Source organism: Prinia subflava, chromosome 19 (genome assembly GCF_021018805.1).
Source record: "Prinia subflava isolate CZ2003 ecotype Zambia chromosome 19, Cam_Psub_1.2, whole genome shotgun sequence".
Classification (NCBI taxonomy): Eukaryota; Metazoa; Chordata; class Aves; order Passeriformes; family Cisticolidae; genus Prinia; species Prinia subflava.
Window position 1 is genome coordinate 8571453 of NC_086265.1, and position 22358 is coordinate 8593810.

The 22358-nt window shown below is 45.7% G+C and overlaps 1 protein-coding gene across 1 annotated transcript in view; it reads left to right on the forward strand.

Annotated features, from left to right (window-relative positions):
* The first annotated feature begins 5125 nt into the window (after positions 1–5125).
* The window catches only part of MED13L (mediator complex subunit 13L), a 167707-nt gene continuing 150474 nt past the window's right edge, over positions 5126–22358 (forward strand). Inside the window, exon 1 of the mRNA XM_063415529.1 lies at positions 5126–5258. Coding sequence (XP_063271599.1) covers positions 5187–5258 — 72 coding nt within the window. The 5' untranslated portion in view covers positions 5126–5186. The remainder of the gene's footprint in view (positions 5259–22358) is intronic.

A 22358-nucleotide genomic window follows, 5' to 3' on the forward strand; every position in this document is an offset into this window, starting at 1 on the left:
AAGTAACTTTTTTTGGTTTAAGAACAAAATAATTTTGAGCTGTTGATATAAACACTTGAAGAAAATATGCAAGTATTGAGTGAATTAAAAAACACTTAGGAAATTTATGTAATCTCATAAAAAGTGGACAATGAAAGCACTGAGAGCATCCCTGGAGTGAGGCTGCTCAGCTGTGCTGTATCACAAGAACATACAAAAAGAAACTTCATAAATCATGGTCAAAATCTTCTAAAATTCTGTGAGTTTTAATCCTTGCCAATGAACTTGCTCACTTGAGTACAATTTTTTAAAAGGCAACCCAAGAGCAGGGGGCAAACAGAATTGTTTTATTTTTAGCTTTTTGCTATATGGAAAAATTGGAGATCACTTGCTTGTGTAGTATTCATAATTTGGGCATCATATCATCCTTCCCTCCCTGTTCTTTCCATTACTGGGGAGGAAAACACAGAAAACAGTAAAAATAACACTTGATTAAACAAGACACAAGACAGTCCTTAGTGGTACTGCAGCCACTGGACTTTGTTCTAGTGAGTAACCAGCTAAAAAACATGAAAAAATGTATTTCACCTGGAGATGAGTTGTCTTTGTCATGGAATGTCCAATGCTGCTGAGTTTTGGCACGGACAATTCTTGGCTGAACTCCAGTTCTGCTCCTGGTGAGAAGGGCCAAATTCTACACCCAGAGCCAGGAGAGCCCTGTCTGAGCCTGCTGCTCGTGCCAGTCCTATTCCTCCAGAAAACGCTCATTCCATGGATGGGATGTACAGCAAAGGGGCCAGACTTTGGGACAAAGCAGAGCCAAGCCCTTGTTCACCGTTCCATCTTGGCTGGAGCCTCCTGTGACACCTTTGTGTCTTCCCCCATGTCTAGTTTGAAGTTTAAGCAGCACCTGCTGGTGAAAACAAAGGCTATGGAAGTGCTGAGCCATCCTCCTGGAAGAACAGGTTTCACCATTGCTCTGAGCTCTGGGGAAGTTGTTCGAGACTGAAATAAGCTGGGCTATCACTGTTTGGAGTAATTTTGTCAAGGTGAGGACTGGCTCATTCCCAGCTCTGTGTGCTGAAGGCTGAGTGTGACCCAGCTGATCTCCATGAGCCCGGAAACTTTCAGTGACTAAACTTTGGAATTGTGAATTAATCCACTGACAGATTTAGTTAAGACTGTATCTTCCTACTCCAGAAAAATGTTTATTTTGTCTAGAAGAAAGCTCAATGTTACTGTTCATGTTCATTGATCTTTGAAAAGAGGTAAAAGAAAACAGGGAATAAAACTGGAATGCCCTGAATTGGGGAACATGTTCCACCACATACCATCTCAGGTAATTATGCACAAGGAAGTGTCACTTGTGTGTGATATCTGCAAGTGGAACAGTTTCTGTTTGAAGTAGCTGCTGTCAGAGACAGCAAGGGAACTTCCCTAGTTTAGTACTGGGAGGGGAAGGATCAGAATGTAATGATTTCCCTTCTCTGTGATAACTGAATGCAATATAAAGTCAAGTATCTGGCAGAGGGTACTTGAAAAGAAATGTTACCTTTTTTTCAGTTTAAAGCCAAAATGGACTTGGCAGCACAGGGCCATGTCAAAATGCGTTACTAGTACCATTTCCAAAAGGCAAGAATCAACTACTCAGCTTCAGAACATTTCCACAAAACAGGTAATTGAATTACATTACATGATTTTTAGTAGAACTAAAAGAGGGGAGATTTAGATTAGATGGTAGGAGGAAATTGCTTATGGTGAGAGTGGGGAGGCCCAGGCTCAGGTTGTCCATAGCAGCTGTGGCTGCCCCAAGCCTGGAAGTGTCCAAGGCCAGGTTGGATGGGGCTGGGAGCAACCTGGGATGGTGGAAGGTGTCCCTGTCTATGGCAGGGGGTGGCACTGGATGGGCTTTAAGGCCCCTCCCAGCCCAGGCCCTTCTATGATTTCACAATTGTTAATGTATAAAGTATTTAACATTCATAAGACTACTGGAAGGTGGCCAGAGCAGCACAGTATGAGTATGTTAACATTTCTGCTCATGAAAATGGACCTGAATCATCTGTTAGACCCCACATTTTCCTGACAAAATAAAGCATAATAAGTCATCACTATTTGAAAGATCCAGATAAGAGGAATGGTGCTGACTGGAAACACCATTTGGAGGCTAAGCAGCATATGGAAAGGACAGAAATTCTGCAGTGTCCAATCCTGCACAGTATTTATCTGGATAAATAATAACACGATTCACAATTGCAAAATATTTTCTATAATAAGAAAATATTTTTTTAATGATAGTGGATGTCTTTTTATTCAAGAAATAGGAAGAATACTTCATCAAAGGGTTTGTTGTCCCTGGGTCTCCTGTAGTGATAGGATGGGTGCGTGGTGCTGCAGTGGAGTTACAAAGCTGTACTATTTTAATGCGGAAGGATGTGGTTTGGGGTTGGTTAATACACATTGCCTGACATATTTACAAGTGTCAGATTGTGTTCTCTGTTTATAAGAGTTGTGCCAAAAGGAAGGGGAGTAACATGGGCCAAAGTACTTCCCTGATTGCGGGTGCCAGGATGTAACAAGCAGTTTCAAGGCTGTGACACTTGGACTGAATAAACTGCAGTGGTAACTGAACGGGAATAAATTGTATTTGGAAACATTTTTCCTCACAGTATAGGCCCAGTCTTTGCAAGACAGAGTTCCTGCTCAGTGCGGCAGGGACGGGATTGGATGGATGATGGGTTTGTCAGAGGGAACACACACACACGGTAAGAACTCTGAGCAGGGTGGAAATTTTCCTTCGGTTTAAATTCTGTCTCTCATTCTGTGTACGTAATTCAGGTAAATGTGATGCCTTTTTGTGGGAGAGATTTGTTGCCATGAGGTAAATCCAAACAAACTCCAGTCAGCCATTGCAAGAGATGCTAATCTTAATTTATTGCCAAGAAAAGTAAATTGCAAAAAAGACGCTTAAATGAGATTAAAATCATGATAAGGAAAGATGCCATTGAGCACAGAGTGAGAACTTTTTCCACTGAATTAAATAATTGAAAACATGCTGCATTTCTGTATTGAAGCTTAAGCTAAAATGCTCAATATCTTCACCTGTTAAGCACAATATTTGCTTTCTACCACTGGAACTCTCCAGTCAGAGAGAAACTCAGACATGTGAGCCTAAATCTGCTCCCACTGGTTCAAATCAACGGGTGAAAACAAACAGTGAAAATGTTATTTGTGATTAATTATCTGTTTTAAACTGAGTATCTTCTTCTTGCATGATGATGACTTAAGAGTTGGGCTCTGTGATCCTTGTGGGCTCCTTGCAACTTAGAATATTCTGTGGTTCTTCTCCAGACCATGACTATTTTGGGAACGAATTTCCTTCATTTATCTAAGGTTATCAGGTATTTTCGAGCTCCTTTTATAAAAGCTAACGCCACCCCAGGTCTTCGGAGCTGTTCTACGTGAGCGCGGGGCGGCTCCGGGGCTGTGCAGAACGTGGGGTTAAACCGGGCTGTGAACGGGAGCTCGGCGTGCCCTGGTGCGGCAGTGGCCGTGATGGAGTTTTGAGGCCTTTCAGAATCACTTTGTGCACTCTCAGGTGCTGGGGAACCCCTCCGGTGAACCGCGGGACGGCCGGGCCCGCGACTGCCCGGTGAGCGGCACCCCGAGCGATTCCCTTCCACGGGCGGGACACGGTCCCCGTGGCCGAGAACAGCCCGAGGTGCAGGGGACCCAGCAGGGCCACCCGGTCCCGCTCCTGCCCTGCCAGTCCATCCCAACAGCCCCGCCCTGTGCGCTCCTGGGAGCCCTCTCCGAGTGCACCCGGAGCTCCGGCAGTCCCGGGGCCGTGCCCATTGCCCGGGGAGCCTGGGCAGTGCCCGAAGAAAAAGAAAACCTTTCCCAAATGTCTGGGTAGCACGTCTGTTCTTTTTCTTTTCCTTGATGATTAATAAGGTAATTCTGTATGGTTCAGAGACCGTAAATGGTAACTTTCCTTACCAGGTTCTTTATTTATTTGGGAAACAAACAAAAAAAGCCCCTTTGGTAAACTTGTAACATCACAATGTGAAACTCCGTTTCACCTTTTCCAGTTAGTCAGCGGTTTTCTTATGCCCTGTGCTAATTCCTGACTTTCAAGTGCTCTCCTTGGAGCCCGTTCAGTGCCCGAGCACCCTCTGGGAGGAGACCCTTGTCCAGATATCCAGCCTACCCTCCCCGGCACAGCTCCAGCCGTTCCCTGGGGCGCTGTCAGTGGCCGCAGGGAGCGGAGATCCCGTTCCGAGGGTGGGGACGGGGACCCGGGACAGGGACCCGGGACAGGGACCGGGACCCCCCCGCGGCCCCGCCGCTCCCGAGCGCCCCCAGCGGGCGGCGGGCGCAGCGCAGCGGCGGCGGGAGGCGCCCCGGCGCCGGGGCCCCGCCCCCGGGCCCGCGTCACGTGGTGCGGCGCGGACCAATGGCGCGGCGCGGTGCGGGCCCGGGCGCCATTGCTGTCAGAGCGCAGGAGGCAGAGCGGGCGCGGAGCTGCGGCCGCCGCGGGCACGGCCGGCACAGCGCGGGCGGACAGCGCTCCCTGCCCGGGCCGGGCCGCGCCCGCACCGCCGTCACCCCGCGGGCAGCGCCGACGAGGCGGCGGCGCCGGCGGCGGCAGCGGGAGGAGGAAGAGGAGGAGGAGGAGGAAGAAAACACCATCCACGCACAGCCAGCGGCGGCAGCAGCGAGGGGCGGCCGGGCGGGGCGGGGAGGGGACACAGCGCCCCCCGCCCGCCGCCGCCTCCGCACGGGGCCGGGACCGGGACCCCCCCTCGCCCCGCCCGCACCGCGTCCCGCACGGACCCGCCGCCCTCCGCGCGACCCCCGGCCGGGGGGGGCCGCACCTGGACGCGGAAGGGCGGCCCCGGGCCCCCCCTTCCTCCTCTTCTTCTCCCGGCCTGGAGGAGCGGGGGACGCGTCCCCCCTGCTTGCACCGGAGAAGGGCCTCCCGGCTCGAGGATTATCGGCGCGGGGGCGGGTAGCGAGGAGCAGCGCGCCCGCCCCGGCCTCGGCGCGTCCCCTCCCGGCCGCGGGGCCCCGCGGGGCCGAGGGGCCGGAGCGCGGCGGCCGCCCCGGGCAGTGACGGGGGTCGCCCCGGGGGTCGCCCGCCTTGCCCCTCGCCCCCCGGCCGTCCCCCCAGACATGCCCCGCCGTGGCGGCCCGGCTCGCCGAGGATCATGACTGCGGCGGCGAACTGGGTGGCGAACGGGGCCAGCCTGGAGGACTGTCACTCCAACCTCTTCTCGCTGGTGAGTGAGCGGGCGGGCGGTGGGCGGGTGGGTGCCCGGGGGTGGCTCCGCGCCGGGTTTGCCGGTCGGGAGCAGCTGCCGGGGGTTTATAGGCAGGGCCCGGGGCTGCTCCTGCGCTGGCCCCTCCCCCGGCCCGGTCCCCGTGTTTATTTTGCTCCTTAGCGTGGTTTGCTGCGGGTCCGTGTATCGCGCTCGCAGCTGGGGAGCGGGGAGGGGACGGCTCCGTGTCCCCTGCACGACCATCTTCCCTGGTAAACAGGCTCCTCTCCCCGCCTCCCTTGGCACTCCGTGCCCTGTGCGCTTTGTGCCGCCGAACCGGGGGGTTTTCTCTCCTCTCACAATGACAAACGCCATTTCAGCAGCGGCGAACACTCATGGAGTGTGATCGTCTGTCGGACTTAGCTCTGGGCTCCTGTGACGGCGTGTCAGCTGCTGTTACAGCCTGCTCTCCTCTTTGCACACATCGTGCTCGGGGGCAAGAGGTTACAAAGAAAACCCCAAACCTTCTAATTTTTTCTCCTCCGAGGAACAAGGGCGGCTGACAGTAGTGTGTCGAATTGTTTGCATAGATGCCGTCTGCCCATCTCACTGGGAACTTCCGACATCGATTGCGTGGTTTATTGTTAATGCAGAAATCATGGTATCAATTTTGGCTGGCTATATATTGCCAATTTAAATTTAAAATACGAAAACAATTCGTTTGTGTAATGGCTAAATCATCTGGGAATACCTTGCTTTATTTTACCTGGCACGCACAGGAACATTATCCCTTTTGGCTGGGCAACAGCTGAGTGAGCGAGAGGGCGGCTGGATCGCCGGGAGCCTTCCAGCGCTCCGGGGATAATGTCGGAGGGGAGGAGGGACTTGCTCAGTGCGTGGTGCGGTGGAGTTCAAACCCTGTGATGCAACTTCGGGGGTAGCATGTGTGGAAGGGTTGTGGTGGGTGCCCCCTCCCCGCTGCAGAGCTCTGCCAGCATTGGAGGTGGGTGCATATGTTCTTCTGATAGAACGGAAGAGATGTTTTTAGCTCCCTTATGAAAATAAGGAGAGGGGAAAAAAGGAAATTACTTAGAAATGCAAATGATCAAGCTCTTTGTTTTATGTTTTTTAACTTTATTGTAGTGTATTTGTTATTTTGTCTCAGGGTTTTTTTTTTTTTTAATCTACATATGTTTCGTGTATATTTGCTCGTACCTTTTAAGAATCTGGGACAACAGCCGTAGTCTTCCACTGCTGGAAAACTGACCCAAGAGCTTGTTCTGTGAGAACGATACATTTCTTGCTTTGGCTTTTCATGGAACTGTAGCGTTCTGTAAGTTTGTATCGGTGCTTCTGTTTGAAGGCGTGGAGTAATATTGATAAATATGTAGCAGTGCTCTGTGTGTCGAGATGCAGGAAGGGTGATTTGGGGGATTGTTATGGTGATTTTGACTACGCTGCTCTTAGCTAGGGAGGAAAATAAATCGGGAAGCATAAAGGGAACAATCGTATCTGATTGTGGAAGGGAGGCAGTGGAGGGTTTGCTCCTCACAGAGTTGTGAAGTCCCCGTTCATTAATGCAGACTGGAGTGTGTGTTTGGAGAGGCGGAACTTCTCCTGCAGTTGCAATCTGCAAATCTGTCACTGGTAAAAATAATTGTTGGCATGCAATTAGCATAAATTATAAAGTGAAGCTATTTCATAGTTATTGTGGTTTGGTTGCTTTTTTTTTTCTCCCACCTGACTGGGCTAGGGAAATGTTCAATTTTAAATGGGTGTGCAATATCACTGAAATAAGTTTAACGAAATTCTTTTGCAAGTGCTTTAATAATAATGAGTTTAATGTGCAGCCCTTTAATCTCCCATGTAATTTTGTGGGAGGTATCTGTGCCTTAATGTGGTGCTGTGTATGAAACTGTTTTTTTTTATTCTATTCTGGCTCTGCCAAAAAAAGAAAGGAATCAAGTAGTAGTATTTTTGAAATACAGCCTATATGAAAACTGGTAGGAAGATTTATTTTATATTGTGCTAGTTTTTTGGGGATTTAGGTAGCAGAGAAAGATATTGAAAATGGAAACACTGACTGGAAATACGTGGCCAGCACCAGTGACCCTTTAACCTCAGATTGTCATATTAATTTCAAAATTTATGAAGTGTTAAAGCTACAGTAGTCTGGATTAGTAGTTAGAGAAACCTTTGCTAATCATTTCCTTTTTCAGTGTAACAGAACAAAATCTAAACCACTAGCTGGTGGGAATCCATTCGTTCCTTAGGAGAGAGGTAGATTACAAATATTTTGAAAATTGATTCTGCTTTTAGAAGTTGGGGGTTTTTCAATTGCAGGCTTTGTTTTGTGTGTGAATCACAAAGAAATGTTCATGACTGGAGAATTACAGTTCTGAAATAATTATAGTCTGTCGTGATACTGTTTGTTCATGGTTAAATAATATTTCTTACCACAGACGTTTGTTTTGTGGAAGCAGGAATGCTGTCTCCCTGCCCTGGAGAAGCCAGAGCTCTGTGCCAGCTCTGTCTGGTTGCTGTGGTGGATTTGGGTTGCTTTAACAATTCATGATTTCTATTTTTCTGTCAACTGCAGACATGCTAGAGATGTTAGGAGCCTTTGCTGCTTCTGAATCTTTTGATGGCAAGTGTTTTCTAAAAGCTTTTAGTGACTGATTCTCTTTTATCAGTGATGTCCAGAAACTGTGGATGCCCTCAGTGCTCAGAATGTGTCCCCTGAGGGGAGGACACGGTCTGAAGTGAAGGTTTTAAAGTTCCCTTTGCCTGTGCAGGTGCTGGGGTGGTGCTGGGTGGGCAGAGCTGGGTTCCAGGGGATGTCCCTCTGGCTTGCAGCACTTGGCAGCACTGCTCTGGAAAATGGGTTCATGTTGGTGTGCTCTGGCAGGCAAACCCCCCTGCCAGCCTGCACAAGGACATCCCAGCCCTGCTCCAAATGTGCAGCCTTTCCCAGGGAGGTGATGGAAGGGCCGATTTGTGTCTTTGTCATCAGAGTACTTCTCCTTGTTTAATCTGCTAGGAATAATAGCCTTGCTCATTAAAATACACTTTCTGTCTGAATTTGCTGTTCCTAGCACAGCAGTAGGAGAAATGATATTTATCCTCGCTCTGTTTTTGCTGTAGTCAAAATGTCTGCTGCTGCTTCTGAAAAGAATGTCTGTTTTGATAAACAGTATTTAATAAGCCATTGTATGGGCCAGTTTATTTAAATACTAATTAAGAGCTGTCTAATAACTATTTAGAGACAAAATGTTCTGAGGTAATATGCTTTGTATTAAAACTTCAGCCTCAGCTGGCAAGCAGTCATCCTGTGAATAATCCTTCATCATAAAAGTAGTCTTACTGAAATTAATTTGACTTTTCCTGTGAGTAAGGGTTACTCATATGACAGCGAGGGCTTGCATGAAGATGTTTCCTCAACTATCTGGCTTTGCTGCCATGGTGGATCCAAAGGCACAAGTCAGTCTCGGGAAATCGGGGTGAAGTTGCATAACACTGGGTATACTGGAGCTGGAAGGAGTACAGCCAAGGGTGTCAGGAATGACCTGAAATTTGGAGGAGCTTTCATTGGGTAGAAAGATTTGGTTCTGTAGGAATCTTCATGCTGGAAAAGACATGACTGTGTTCTTGGGAAGTGAGACCAGATTACAAAAGCTGCTGTGAAAGATGCCCCATGTTCTTGTATAAATGCATTCCTACAGAAACCCGGTGCCAGAAGGGTCCTGGCAGCAGGAATTGTGTTTGTTCTTATTTAAAAGCCAAAATTATAAACAGTGAAGACCATTGCTACTGTTGCTTTTTGCAGTTCACATCCAGAAACAGAAGTTGTCCCCTTTGATCAGTGAGTTTTATTGATGTTTCCAGAATAAAATAAAAGGAATTAAAGCAACCTGAGGTGGCGTTTGGATTATTCTCCTAAAGGTTCTTCATGGCATCAGAAAGTGAAGGTTGCAGAGGCTGCTGTGAGCTATTCCTTGGTGTTGCATAATAGTCAGTAAAGGACTTCATAGTAAATGTTGATTGCTCAATGCCTCAGTAGTAGTGAATTAACCAGTAGTCCTTGCTTGTTGTGTTTTCATAAATGCAGTGCTCCGAGCAGTGGGCTGGGATTTTGGCACGCTGGATGTTACAGCACTGCACAGTGTCTATCTTGCTTGTTTGGAATTTTATGTAGGTGTGAATTTACATGCATAAATAATTAAGAAATTGAAATAACCTCTCAAGTTGTGCAAAAGTATTTGATTCTCTAGTTATCTTTATCCTGAGTTTCATTAGGTAACAAGACAGAAGTAGAGAGATGACATTAGCTTGTTCACTTCTTGCTAATAAAAGATTATTTCAGGTTTTAAATCACTTCAGTGGTAGGTTTTTATTATGTCCTGTCAGAGTATTTGACAGTTTAATGGGATGTGCCAGGGAGAGGGTTTGAAGAGAACATACCCAGATTCGCAGAGAGACTGGGGACAGTGACATTCAGCCAGTGTGCCCAGCTCCAGGAGGGGAATTGAGGGATCTGTTGGATAACTAACCTTTTTGGAATATTCCCAGAGAAAATGGGGGGTGCAGGAGTGACATTAGCAGCTCAGACTATGTGCCTAAGCTAATCACTAAGAAATATTTGAGTGAGGTTTCCTTGAAATCTTGAGTATCTTGTGAATGTCCACATGTCCTGGGGCTGGGAATCCTTCCCCAGAGACTCGGGGCTGATCCTGGTGGCACTGTGAGTCCGGTGGTGTCACGGCTGTTAGAAATATCAACACAACAAAATTAATACTCAGATATTAGGGTGATGTGTTAAAAAGAGTCCTAGATAAGTACACCGTAGGAACAAGAATTTTAATTTACTGTAACACTATCTGGAAATAGATTTTTCTATTTTTTCTACATTTTTAATACAGAATTGACATCATAACCCCAGTTCTGAAACGCTCTCCCTACCCTGACTCATTTGATCTTGAATTTTTTCGCCTTCTTCTGAGAGTGCTTCCTCATATGAAAGAATAAAGAAAGATCTACAGATAGAACTTTTTAATCCTTTCTTCTATTATTTTCCTTCTGGACAATGCAGTTCTTTTGAAGAAAATCTAAAGAAACTGAAGGTTTTGATCTTCGGTGGAAAAAAATAAGTGTGGTGCATATGAGATATATTTGCTGAGTGTGTTAACTTGAGTAACTTTGGTCATTAGATGAAGAAGGAATCTTTATGGATTTTGTTTTAATTTTTCCGTCTCTCTAGTTCTCAGAAGCATTACATGAAAGGATATGTGTATATGCAGATGCTTTTAAATACCAACCCCCCTCCCCAACATTGGGCTGTTGCACGTTGTGATGGGGTGAACACCTGGGCTGAAGCTTCCTCCTCACTGGGTGAGAATGCACCTGTTGTCTCCACTTCCCTTGAGCTCTCTATGGAATTACACTCACCTCCCCATCTGCCCCAGTCCACTTTTGCATCCTTAGTGGTGGCAGTACACTTTTATCAGGGTTTGGGTTTTGCTCTCATCGGAGCAGGGATGCACCTACAAGTTTTTCTTTCACATCCCTTGGCTGGAATGGTTGGCACCTTGCTGTGTTTCTTCCTTGTCTCCCTGCTGTTACACCTGCTCTCTCTCTGCCTTTTATTTTTCCTTGAGTGCTGGCTCCAGTGTACACCAGGATCACCTCATTATAAATTTATGTTCTTTGGTTTTTTCTAGTTGTTCCATCCTAGCTGTGGAAGGTGATGGCTGATGTCCACAGACCTACAAACCCCCTTTTCCTGAGCTTGTGTGGGATCCTCTGGACAACCCAGTAACATTGGATAGATGGTTGTGCTGTTCCCACTGTTGTTAATGCTGACAAGTGTAGTTTATACAAAACTTTGGAGTCTGTGTGTGTTCATTTACTGTTCTGTGGGTGAGTCGTGCACTTCATTGTGTAGAGTCTGTCACGGTGGCATTTGCATCTTGTTGGTGCCATAGTAACACAAATAATAAGCAAAAATACTGCTCTGACTGAAAACATGCTTGTTTTAGTATTAACTTGCCAGTTTTAAAAGTGCACAAGTGTTTCCAACAGAAGATCCCAACCCAAATCCAGAAGATTTGCTTATAAGGAGTGTGTGTTTACATGGGGGCATCTTTGTTCCTCAGACCAGGCTGTTCCACCGCTTTCATTCTGAGCTCAAAGTATGGCTTTAAAAATAGATCCTCTTTCCTTGAGTTCCCTGACATCAACTGGTAGTTTTAAAGAGAAGCCAGCTATTAAAAATATTCTACTCTGCAGACCTCAAAACACGACTAAAAGCTACTGTTGTGTTCCCTGTGCACACAGCAGTGGCGTGAGTGCCCAGCACAGGGATAAGGGACTGGGATACCGGGAATGACAGCTCGTGTTGTCTCCTGCTGAGGCCCAGCTCGTTACAGAGCTGGGCATTCGTGTGATCCCCGCCCTGCAGAATGATAATGAGGGCTGAGCAGAGCCTGCTCTGATACCAGGGAGAAAGTTTAGCTTTTCACATTGGGAGGGTTCTCAGTGTTTCTCATGTAGTAAGGAGCTGCCTTACTACAAATGTAAAAGATTTAAGCAGTCTTTCCTTTGGCTTGTGCTGTGAATTTTGATTAATTTTGATGAATTCTGACTCTCACTTTCTACCTTAATCTGTAAACATACATTATTTCTCATTGAGTCATATGTGGCTTAATCCATATGCAGAACTGCAGTAGTGAATGTGGAAATGTGGCTGGAGCTTTTAGTGGCATCCTCGCTTTTGTTTCTTTGAGATGGGGAATTTTATTGTGTGGTGCTGTTGTATAAGGTGCCCTGAGGCAATATTTATATTTATGTGACTAACACAGATGAGCTCAAACATACACAATGACCTTGTCCCTATATTAAGGAATGTATTTAATCAGCTTATGAAAATGGAGAAAAATGGCCAGGCTTCTAAAATTACAAAAGTAATAAGAGGTGACACATGTATTTCTGTATCACTTCTTTTGAGGCACTTACCTCAGCTTTCTTTAATCAGCCAATGTTGCAGCTTAGTGTATTCTTGTTTATGAAAATTCTGTTTACAGAGGAAAAAAAAATTGGGTTCCTCCTCCTCTCTTTCATTTTTGTCCCTCCCTGTTCACTCTTCTTCCATGCCTTGGTGACTCCAGAAGGGTCCATAAATTCATATTTAAGTGTGGAGTGTGGGACTGACCTAGTGAAAATCTCTTCCCCCTTCTCTCTGTTCCCCTCATTCCTCTCTCCCCACTGCGTTTTGGCAGTGGTGTGGATTGAACGGAGATCAAAGTGGCTTTGTAACCACAATCCGTGTCTTAGAGAAGGAAATTTAAAGCTTGTTCAGTAAAACTTTATTTCATTCATCTCTTAGCTTTAAAATAGCTATGCTGTGGTCAGGGCCTTGTGGTTGCCTGTTCTTATGACTCCATATTTGCCCATAAAATACAATATTTTGTGAGAACAGAGGATTGAATGCAAAATTTAAAGGAAAACTCTTCTTTACCTATTGACCAGACATTGGCAAACTTCCAGTTTTTGATAATGATGCATTCATAGCTGACAGCTATGAGACGTAACTTTCAGAATGTGTTGTTTTTTCACATTACACACTCCTGACTTTTTACTTATAGCAGTCTCTAGTTTACTAAGAAGTTTTCAAACCTAGTTTTGTATGTCTGTAGTCTCTTAGTGCTGGACTTTTATGAGTCTCACTTCATTGTATGTCTATAATGTTACTGGATTTGTAGGTGGCTCTGGTGAGACACAAAATTCATTCCAGGAATATTTTGTAGTGGCCATGTCAAGTATTTTTATGAATAAGTAATTTCTTTGGCAAGAGAAAAATTTAATTGGTTAAATTACTTCATTCTGAAAGAGCTGCTTTCAGTTTTAGCCCAGTGTTTCTGGTTATTTAATTTTCCATGTGTATTTTAATAAAATTTTGACTGGAGTTCTTTGCAAGTTTCCATAGTTCCCTTCTGGAAGGGGGTGCTGGATTCTTGTCTTTGCAGGAATGACAGTGAGAGAGCTGCAAAGTGAATCTGCAGGACCAGTCATGTAGTGGTTTATTTACTACTTTCCATATTTCAGAAGGTTCATACACCAGGATTCTGCAGGTTTCTGTGGGGTTTGAAGGCCTGAGGGATTCTGGCGGCTCCTGACAAGCTGGGCATTGCTGGGTGTCAGTGATGAGGACAGGGATGAAGAACCAGGCGTGGGGAGGGATTCATGGGCTGTTCCTGCCTCCCTGTCCCAGAGCAGGAGCCTGGGATGGGCCCTTTGGGAAGGGAGAGAGGTGTGCAGGGATGGACACGGGCTAAAACTGAGCTTTGCTGGGCAGGGATGGACATGGGCTAAAACTGAGCTTTGCTGGGCAGGGCGGGGATGGACGTGGGCTAAAACTGAGCTTTGCTGGGCAGGGATGGAGATGGATTAAAACTGAGCTTTGTTGGGCAGGGCAGGGATGGACACGGGTTAAAACTGAGCTTTGCTGGGCAGGGCAGGGATGGACATGGGCTAAAACTGAGCTTTGCTGGGCAGGGATGGAGATGGATTAAAACTGAGCTTTGTTGGGCAGGGCAGGGATGGACACGGGTTAAAACTGAGCTTTGCTGGGCAGGGATGGACACGGGTTAAAACTGAGCTTTGCTGGGCAGGGCAGGGATGGACATGGGCTAAAACTGAGCTTTGCTGGGCAGGGATGGAGATGGATTAAAACCGAGCTTTGCTGGGCAGGGATGGACACGGGCTAAAACCGAGCTTTGCTGGGCAGGGATGGACACGGGCTAAAACCGAGCTTTGCTGGGCAGGGATGGACACGGGCTAAAACCGAGCTTTGCTGGGCAGGGATGGACACGGGCTAAAACCGAGCTTTGCTGGGCAGGGATGGACACGGGCTAAAACCGAGCTTTGCTGGGCAGGGATGGACACGGGCTAAAACCGAGCTTTGCTGGGCAGGGATGGACACGGGCTAAAACCGAGCTTTGCTGGGCAGGGATGGACACGGGCTAAAACCGAGCTTTGCTGGGCAGGGATGGACACGGGCTAAAACCGAGCTTTGCTGGGCAGGGATGGACACGGGCTAAAACCGAGCTTTGCTGGGCAGGGATGGACACGGGATAAAACCGAGCTTTGCTGGGCAGGACAGGGATGGACACGGGTTAAAACCGAGCTTTGCTGGGCAGGGATGGACGTGGGCTAAAACTGAGCTTTGCTGGGCAGGGCAGGGATGGACGTGGGCTAAAACTGAGCTTTGCTGGGCAGGGCAGGGATGGACATGGGCTAAAACTGAGCTTTGCTGGGCAGGGCAGGGATGGACATGGGCTAAAACTGAGCTTTGCTGGGCAGGGCAGGGATGGACGTGGGCTAAAACTGAGCTTTGCTGGGCAGGGCAGGGATGGACATGGGCTAAAACTGAGCTTTGCTGGGCAGGGCAGGGATGGACATGGGCTAAAACTGAGCTTTGCTGGGCAGGACGGGGATGGACGTGGGCTAAAACTGAGCTTTGCTGGGCAGGGCAGGGATGGACTCAGCTGTAAACCCACGGGAGCTGCTGTGCTGCTCAGATGTGGGGCACTGGAATGTTCTGAGTCCTCGGTGCAGCTTTTTGTGCAATGGAAGAAAGGGAACTGTGTTCTTTAACTCACTGTGCCAAAGTTTACTGTGCTTGGGTTGCTGCTTCCTCCAGCCCACCCTCCCCCATCTTTTTCTGCCCATATGTCAGATTACTTGGTTTGGGAAACAGCTGATAGTCCATTGTATGACTCTGATGTTTGACACTTCCTTCCTCTTTCAGTTAAAAAAAATCTAGAAAAGAAAGTTAAATTTGGGAATACTAGAGAAAACTCCTTTGTTTTCTTGCAGATTTGCTTTTGTATTTTTTTTTTCTTGTGTTTGAACTGCTTTTCTGTAGTCCAGCTTTCTCCAAGAGGGGACTTTGAAATTTGGAAAATGGGCAGTCAGTTCTGATTCTTTCTGAAGGGGACTTGCAAACCTCATCATTCACCCTGTCTGAAAACAAGGGAGGGATACTCTGGCTGCTGGCAAGTTGCATCTTTATTTGCTTTTTTTGTGTGGTTTCCATTTCATTATCTGTTCTCAGTCATCTACTCAGAACTTAAAATATAATTGATTCCATTTTGTGAAGAAACTGGCTGAAATGATGGAGAATTCAGAGATGCCTTTCTGTAAAATAGTGTCTGTGACTTGAGCTGTGGGCTGGGTCACTACCTAAACCCAGGGTCTGGTAATACAAGAAGAATTTCTTCAATTCCTTCTGTCTTTTGTCTTGGAGATGGCATTTTGCTTCCAGGCATTGTGTGCTTCCCTAGAACCTACAGGGATAAATGTTCAGCTCTGCCATGGGTAAACTTCATTCCATGTAGAATTAGTAAGGTGGGAAAAGAGCTCCAAGATCAAGAAACTTCTTTCCCTTTTCCAGTAGTAACACCCAAAACCAAGCAAACTCAGTCATGCCTTGTTACTTTTGGCTGCCATGACTTGGATGTTTGGACGTGGGTGGGTTTTGTGCATCCTCTGAACCCCAGACTCCTGCCTGTTCAGTTTTGTGGTGCAGATTGGCTCTCCCATTTCCCTTTCTCGCTCCTGGTGATGGGATTGTGGCACAGCAGCTTCCCATTTCGTGTCGCTGTGCTGGTGCAAGAGCCAGCAGGACACGTGTGGAAGTGCCTGTGTCTCACTCCCACGCTGACCTGGGACAGTGCTGCTGCCATCTTTGTTTCCTTATGTTTGTGTCTTGAATATTTTGAGCCTGAAAGTATCTTTTCAAGTGATGGCTGAGTCTCAGCCCTTTGGCTTCCAGCCATGCCTATCACATTATCCTTTAAATGTGATGAACTGGGTTACAGCCTTGACAGCGGAGGGGAGCTGCCGAGCCCGGCACCAGCGTGGAACCGTGTTCTGAATTTGCTGCATTGCTTAAGGGCTGCAGATTTGCTAACCAAAGCCTTCACTGAAGGTGAAAGATGTTGATTTAACTCAAAGGTCTTTTATTAAAAATTTCCTCTTTAATTCTTTATTGTTTTAAAATGATTTTTGAGAGTTTTTGTGCTTAGTACTGAATGTCTACAGCTGCTTTATAGGTGGATATTTGGTTCTGGCAGAGGATGGCAGCTCTGAGGGTGACCATTGAGTGCTCTCTGTGTGCTGATGAGATTCCCAAGGTAGCTCTTGGTACCTGGCTAAATGGGACAGTGTTGTGGAATCATAATTGCACCAAAGTGTCCTGTCTCAGTGGTGACCAATGTTTGTTTGGCCTGGCAGATTTGCTGAAGTGGATGTAGTTGCACTTCACTTGAATAATCTCCCAGACTCTCTGTGTATTTGGTTGAGAGGTTTCTTGAACCAGATAGATGTTTTGCAGAGAAATTCATAACGAATACATAAGTTTCTATCCTGATACAAAAATTTCAGGCACCTCATTTGAATTTGCGTTCTGCTAATTTAATTTGATATCTGGAAGAAAACCAGCTGCTGTTCTCTAAAGAACCTCAGTTTCCCTCTTGTAAACCAACCAGACTTAATCCTTGGATGATTTTCCAACTGTATGGAATATTTCTTTTTTGACCATTCCTGTAATTCTTCTGGTTTTGATGTTGTGAAACAAGAGCTGCAGTTTGTGATGAACATGCAGAGCTACAGATGAGTTGTAATGGCCTCAATTTCTGTGTCACCTTCTGTTTCTTTCATAGGAATTTCTCACGTTTGGTTTTGTTTTGCCAACCTGTTTTTATGGTGGACTGGAAGAAGATACTTTTTCAGTGTGTCAGTGTGTGCTCATTTTCCTTCTGCTGTGTTTGATTGTAGTCATCTACTTTTGCATTTAACCTTGAAATTCTGTGAGGGTTTGGATCCATATCAGTAATTTGGGTGCTTTTACCAGATTGCTCTTTCTTTTATGCTTGCCACTCAAAAAGCCTTTGTTGGTAACTCCTGCATCTGCCAGAGCTGCTGAAATTTGAGCATTAGTGTTGGAGTCCTTTTATATTTTCCACTGGGAAAGATGGTACTTGGTTGCCACCTCAAATTCTTTTGTTTCTTTGAAAGAAGCAATTAATCTTCCTGGCTGCCTCCTCTCCTACATGGGCAAAGTCACCCTCATGCTGGGGAGAAAGAGGAAAAAATACCTTATTTCTGTCAGTGCTATTTACATTTTAGGCATAAGAGCTAATGCTGTTAGTTTGTGGCTTTTATAATGTGATATCTATTATTTTGGAAATGCCTTGGTTTTCTGGTCATCGATACTGTGGGATCTCAGATGTCCCCAGGTACAGAAGCCCATCAGGGAGATATCTGAAAATAGGATTTTGGTTACAGCTAAATCCTTCTCTGAGATTGGCAAAGGTAAAAGATGACACACAAATGCCCTGACACTGTTGCTTGTCACAAACAGCTCTGGAGTAGGAGCATTTAGATAATCTGTTCCAGGGGGCATGAGGGAAGGAGGCAGCATGGAGTTCAGGGATTTATCCAGCAGAAAGCTGTTCAGGCTCATGTGCTGCATGCACTGGCATGCTCACTTTCACGTTGGTTTTAAGAGCAAAGGAATAACAACCCAAAAAAAGGTAATTTTTTCATCCTTCATTTTTAAAAGCTTGTTAGTGGCTGCCCTTTATCCCTTTTTTCCCAGCCACTTGACTGTGTGCTTATGCAGGGAGAGGATTAAAGTCAAACATGTCATTCTGCTGCTGCTCAGTTGCATACTAAGAGGGCTGAGGCTGAGAGCTGAGCTCTGAAAAACAAACCATGGCATGGTGGGGTTTTTGGCCATGGGACTCCCATTTCAGAATTAGCTAATTTTTAATGCTCTGTTTTTTGACTGATCTTGATTTCAGAGCAAGTTGGGGGGACTTTGTGCAGTTATGGCAATGCTTGGCCTCACAGAAATGTCCTTTTGAAGCTCATTCAGTGCATGCAAGGCCTCTGCACTGCCATGTGATCCCTCCCTCTTACGGGGGCAGAAGGGATAAGCCCTGAGGGAAGGGAACACAAACCATTCCTTGCTTTTTTAAAACGGAAAGCATAAAGAGGAGAATGTTAATATGTAGTTCAGGGAATGCTCTGATTTCAGGAGACTTTGCAGGACTGAGTTGGTCAGTCTGCTGTTGGTTTTCAAACCCCAGAGATCTCCAGACCCAGCAGAAAAGATGGGGAACCTGGGGACAGGTGCTGGCACTGCTCAGTTATGCTGAATAGGAATCTCTCTCAGGGTGTACAGTCTGTAAAGCTGTGAAGAAAACAAATTTTTTATTTAAACAATCTCCTCTATTATTTCAATTCACTTGACAGGGACTCAGGCAGATGTTACTAAATACCTGATTTCACTGGGAGGGAATGATGTTTGCCTCCCCCATAAACAACACATTGTCGCAGAGTAGTTTTCAGTCCCCCGGTCCTCATCCTTCTGTCCTTCCTTCCTGGTGAAGTGTATCAGCATGACATAACTTTTATCTGGTATTTAAATGGCTGGAGTGTGCAATGATATTTCGTTGCTGTGTGAAGATGATGTAGTGAAATAAGGCACTGTAACCAAAACAGATGGTGCTAATCTTGAGTCTGTCTGCAAGATCTTACAGCATTTAATTAAAATGGTGGTGTAATTCCCATGACACCTTTAACTACAGTTTAAATTCTTGGACTATGAACTAAGGGCTTTCTTATGCAGATTTTCACTCATGTGAGTAGTCCTTAGTATGAGTCTCTGGTGGCTTCAGAATAGCTACTTACTTGAATGAAGCTCTCAAGATGAGACACTAATAAAACTGGCAAACATATATATGGCATTTACATGTTTTATGTTCCAATTTGAAGCATAAATTGTAGACTAAAGATACTTAGCAACTACTCTCCTACGTCAAAGCAAACAAAATTCTAGATTAGAGGAATTGTTTAGACTGAGCCTCACTTCAGAGGCTGGTAAATACAATGTTTTAAGGTACCCTGGGCAGCCTAACATCTTCCTCTTGGTTGGAAGGACATTTGATGAAAGCTTTTATATTCCCTTTGTTTAACTGAAATGTTTGTAGAAGTGATGAGGTGTGGTTTGGTTTTTACATTGCTTGCATTGTTTTTTTAAGACCATTAAAGGAAGTTGATTTTGAAGCACTGGGCAGACCTGAATTTGTCTGAGTGGCACCTTTTAGGCAGGCAGCTGGGAAGTATTTTTATATCTGGTTTTTGTTTTGTTTCAGATTGGAGAAGTGTGAAAAATAAAATGACCTGAACATTGCCATATCAAAAGTCTTTGAGAAAGGGTTGGAGCTGAGGGCCTGTGTGATGGATATCTGGTTCTTTTATTCATTATATGATCTTACCTCCTTTCCAATGTGTCCTTATTTTGAAAGTACCAGAGCAATGATTTTCTACACTCTGCAGCCTGACTCTGTCTTAGCTTTTCTTACTTTTCTGTACTATATGAAGCAGGAAGATTAACACATTTATATAATTTCAGTCATTGTTTTTAATGTAGAGAAGCACAAAGCAGTTCAAAAATAGCTCAGCTTTACACTTGGTGTGGCCAAATACAAGAATTTCTCAAACTTTTGATGCTCTCCCTCTTTCTCCTTCTGCTGTGTCTATATTATTGTATAATCTCTCCAAGGGAGCTTTGTGTATTAAAATGGGTGGAATTACTCAAGTGATCTGGAGAAGTTAATTTGGAGTTGGCCTGTCCATTTCCCATAAAACAGAGGCCAAAAAGCATTTGGTGGAGATGGGAAATAAAAGAGGGAGGTGGAAGATGGTTTTGTTTGTGTTCCATCTGCAGGGGCTCAGAAGAGGAAAACAGTCACAGTGGCTACCCAGCACTAATTATATCTTCAGGGTTGCTGGGAGCATGCCAGCACCAAGTTGTGCACTGTGAAATGTTACTGGGGAATTGTGATTTTTAGCAGCCTAAACTCTGCCAATCTGAGTGGAGCACAATGAGATCAGCAGAAGACCCTCCCAGCCTGCCTATTATTGTGATTTAAGCCTGAAGGGGGAAGAAATGAGAGCTTAGGTTTTCTCTCTCCTAGGAATTCGCAGTCGTGGATGGTGTCCTGGAGCTCTGAGCTGTGGCAGGTACATGTGGAGGTGTCTGTATTTAGAGCAGCAGGGTGTGAAAGGAAGTGCTAATTTACTTTCTGTGTCTCTCTGCTTGTCTGTGTGTGTGCAGGAGGGATCAGAGGTTTAAACACTCTCAGCTCAGCTCTTTTGAGGTTGTTTCACTCTGCAGGGTGTGATGATGGTCACCGAAACCTGAGTTTGTGTCGCTTTCCAAGGGACTCTGTGTGATCACCCCAAGTCCATGCATCTCAATAAAGACATTGGCAATGCACTGTTTTCATTAATGCCTATTTTTTGGGGATGTTTTGGGTGGTTTTGGATGCCTGTGTGAAATTTGAACACTCTCTTCTACCCTGACAGCTGCTTTTGAAAACATCAGAAACAGATCTTTTTGTGTCTTGGGAATTACTTTGTAAGAAGTTGGATGTTAGTGAAGGGTTTGGGTATTACTGTTAGAGATCCAATTTCTCTCTTTCCTTACACGCTTGGCCCAGTGCATTTAGAGCTGGCGTCTCACAAATATTCTGTGTCCAACTGCAGTTAGCTGAACTTAGAAAAAAACTCCATTTCAAACCAGCCCCACTTATCTGAGCACTTGAACCCTTCACAGCACAGTCCTCCATAACACATGTTCCTTTATAAACCAAAGCAAAAATCTCATTTAATGCATGATTTGCTAACAGTGTTGGATAATAATAAGTATTTGTAAGTTCCTTTTTTTTTGTCAGGCTTTTTAGTTTTGAAAACATTGTAACAACTGCTATAAGCCAAAACTGTGCATATGGGAAGAGATGCAAGAAACAGAGTAGATTACATCACCTGGCAAGAGTTCTGCTTTGTTCTGCATTCATCTCTAGCCAGTTGTGAGTTAAACAGCATGTTCACAGTTTTGTCCTCAGGTTGGCAATTTTGGTTTCTGTCTCAGTGTTTCAGGCTGCTTTCAAACCAGCAGTTTTACTAATCAGAGCAGCTCTGCCCTCCCTGACCTGCTTTGCTGTCCTCAGACTTCCCGGTACAAGCATCTCTGTGGCTGTTTAATGAATCAGGTGTGGGGACTGATCTGAGTAGAGGAAAAAGTCGTTTAATCCAACCCTTCTGGGTTTGAGTCAGCCCAGCTCGGTGTGAATGTCTGAGCAGCAGCTGAGTGCTGCAGGGAAGGCACCCAGGCCAGGCTGCTCTGGCACCAGTGCTTGCTTGTGTTGGTTGAGGTGTACAGAACAGCAGCCTGGGTGCACTGAAAGCTGTGTTTTATCTGATTGGAGCTGTCCCTGACAGGGGAGATCCCACTCCACTCTCCCCCGTCTCCTGTGGCTGCTCCGTGATTCCCTGGCTGCAGGATGAGCTGTCAGGGTGCTGAGCCTGGAAATGTTTGTCTTTCTCTTGTTTAAGCTGGTGCAGTGATCCCGTTCCCTGAGTGATTCCATGACCAGTAGACCCAGTGTGCGCCTGGGAATGGAAATGTGTGGCTGGGGCTGAGGAGAAGGCTGTGTTGGGTCAGCCTGTGCTCACTGCCACTGAAGTGCAAACAAAACCACATTTGGCTCTTCAGAACAGTTCCCAGAACCACAGCCCACTGCTTGTCTTGTCTGTGCAAACCCTGCTACAGATGGAAGCCTCTTCAAACCAGGGCTGTTGGTTTGTTTAAAGAAATTAATGTAAATAAATCCCCTTGTGGATGCAGATCTTCTCCCAATAGTGTGTTAAATACTTTACACAGAACATCAGTAGAGGCGTAGAATGTGTGTAAGTGTTTTGGGTGTAGTCTGCTCTCATGTATCCCTTCTGGATTCAAATCTCTACTTGAATTCAGTTTTAATTAACATGAGGACACAATCCAGAAGTTCTGAGGGATTAGTACTGATGCTTACCTATTAAAAATTTAAACAGAAACAGACATATCCCAATACATGTGCTGAACCACATCTCTACAACTTGGACTGGGAAACGATGTGTGAGAGCTCATTTAATGCTGCTGCTGAGTCCAAAGCCCCAGGACTTGTCTCTCCCTTTTTCTGAGAGTCTCTCTCTGTGTGGGTGGGCACTGGT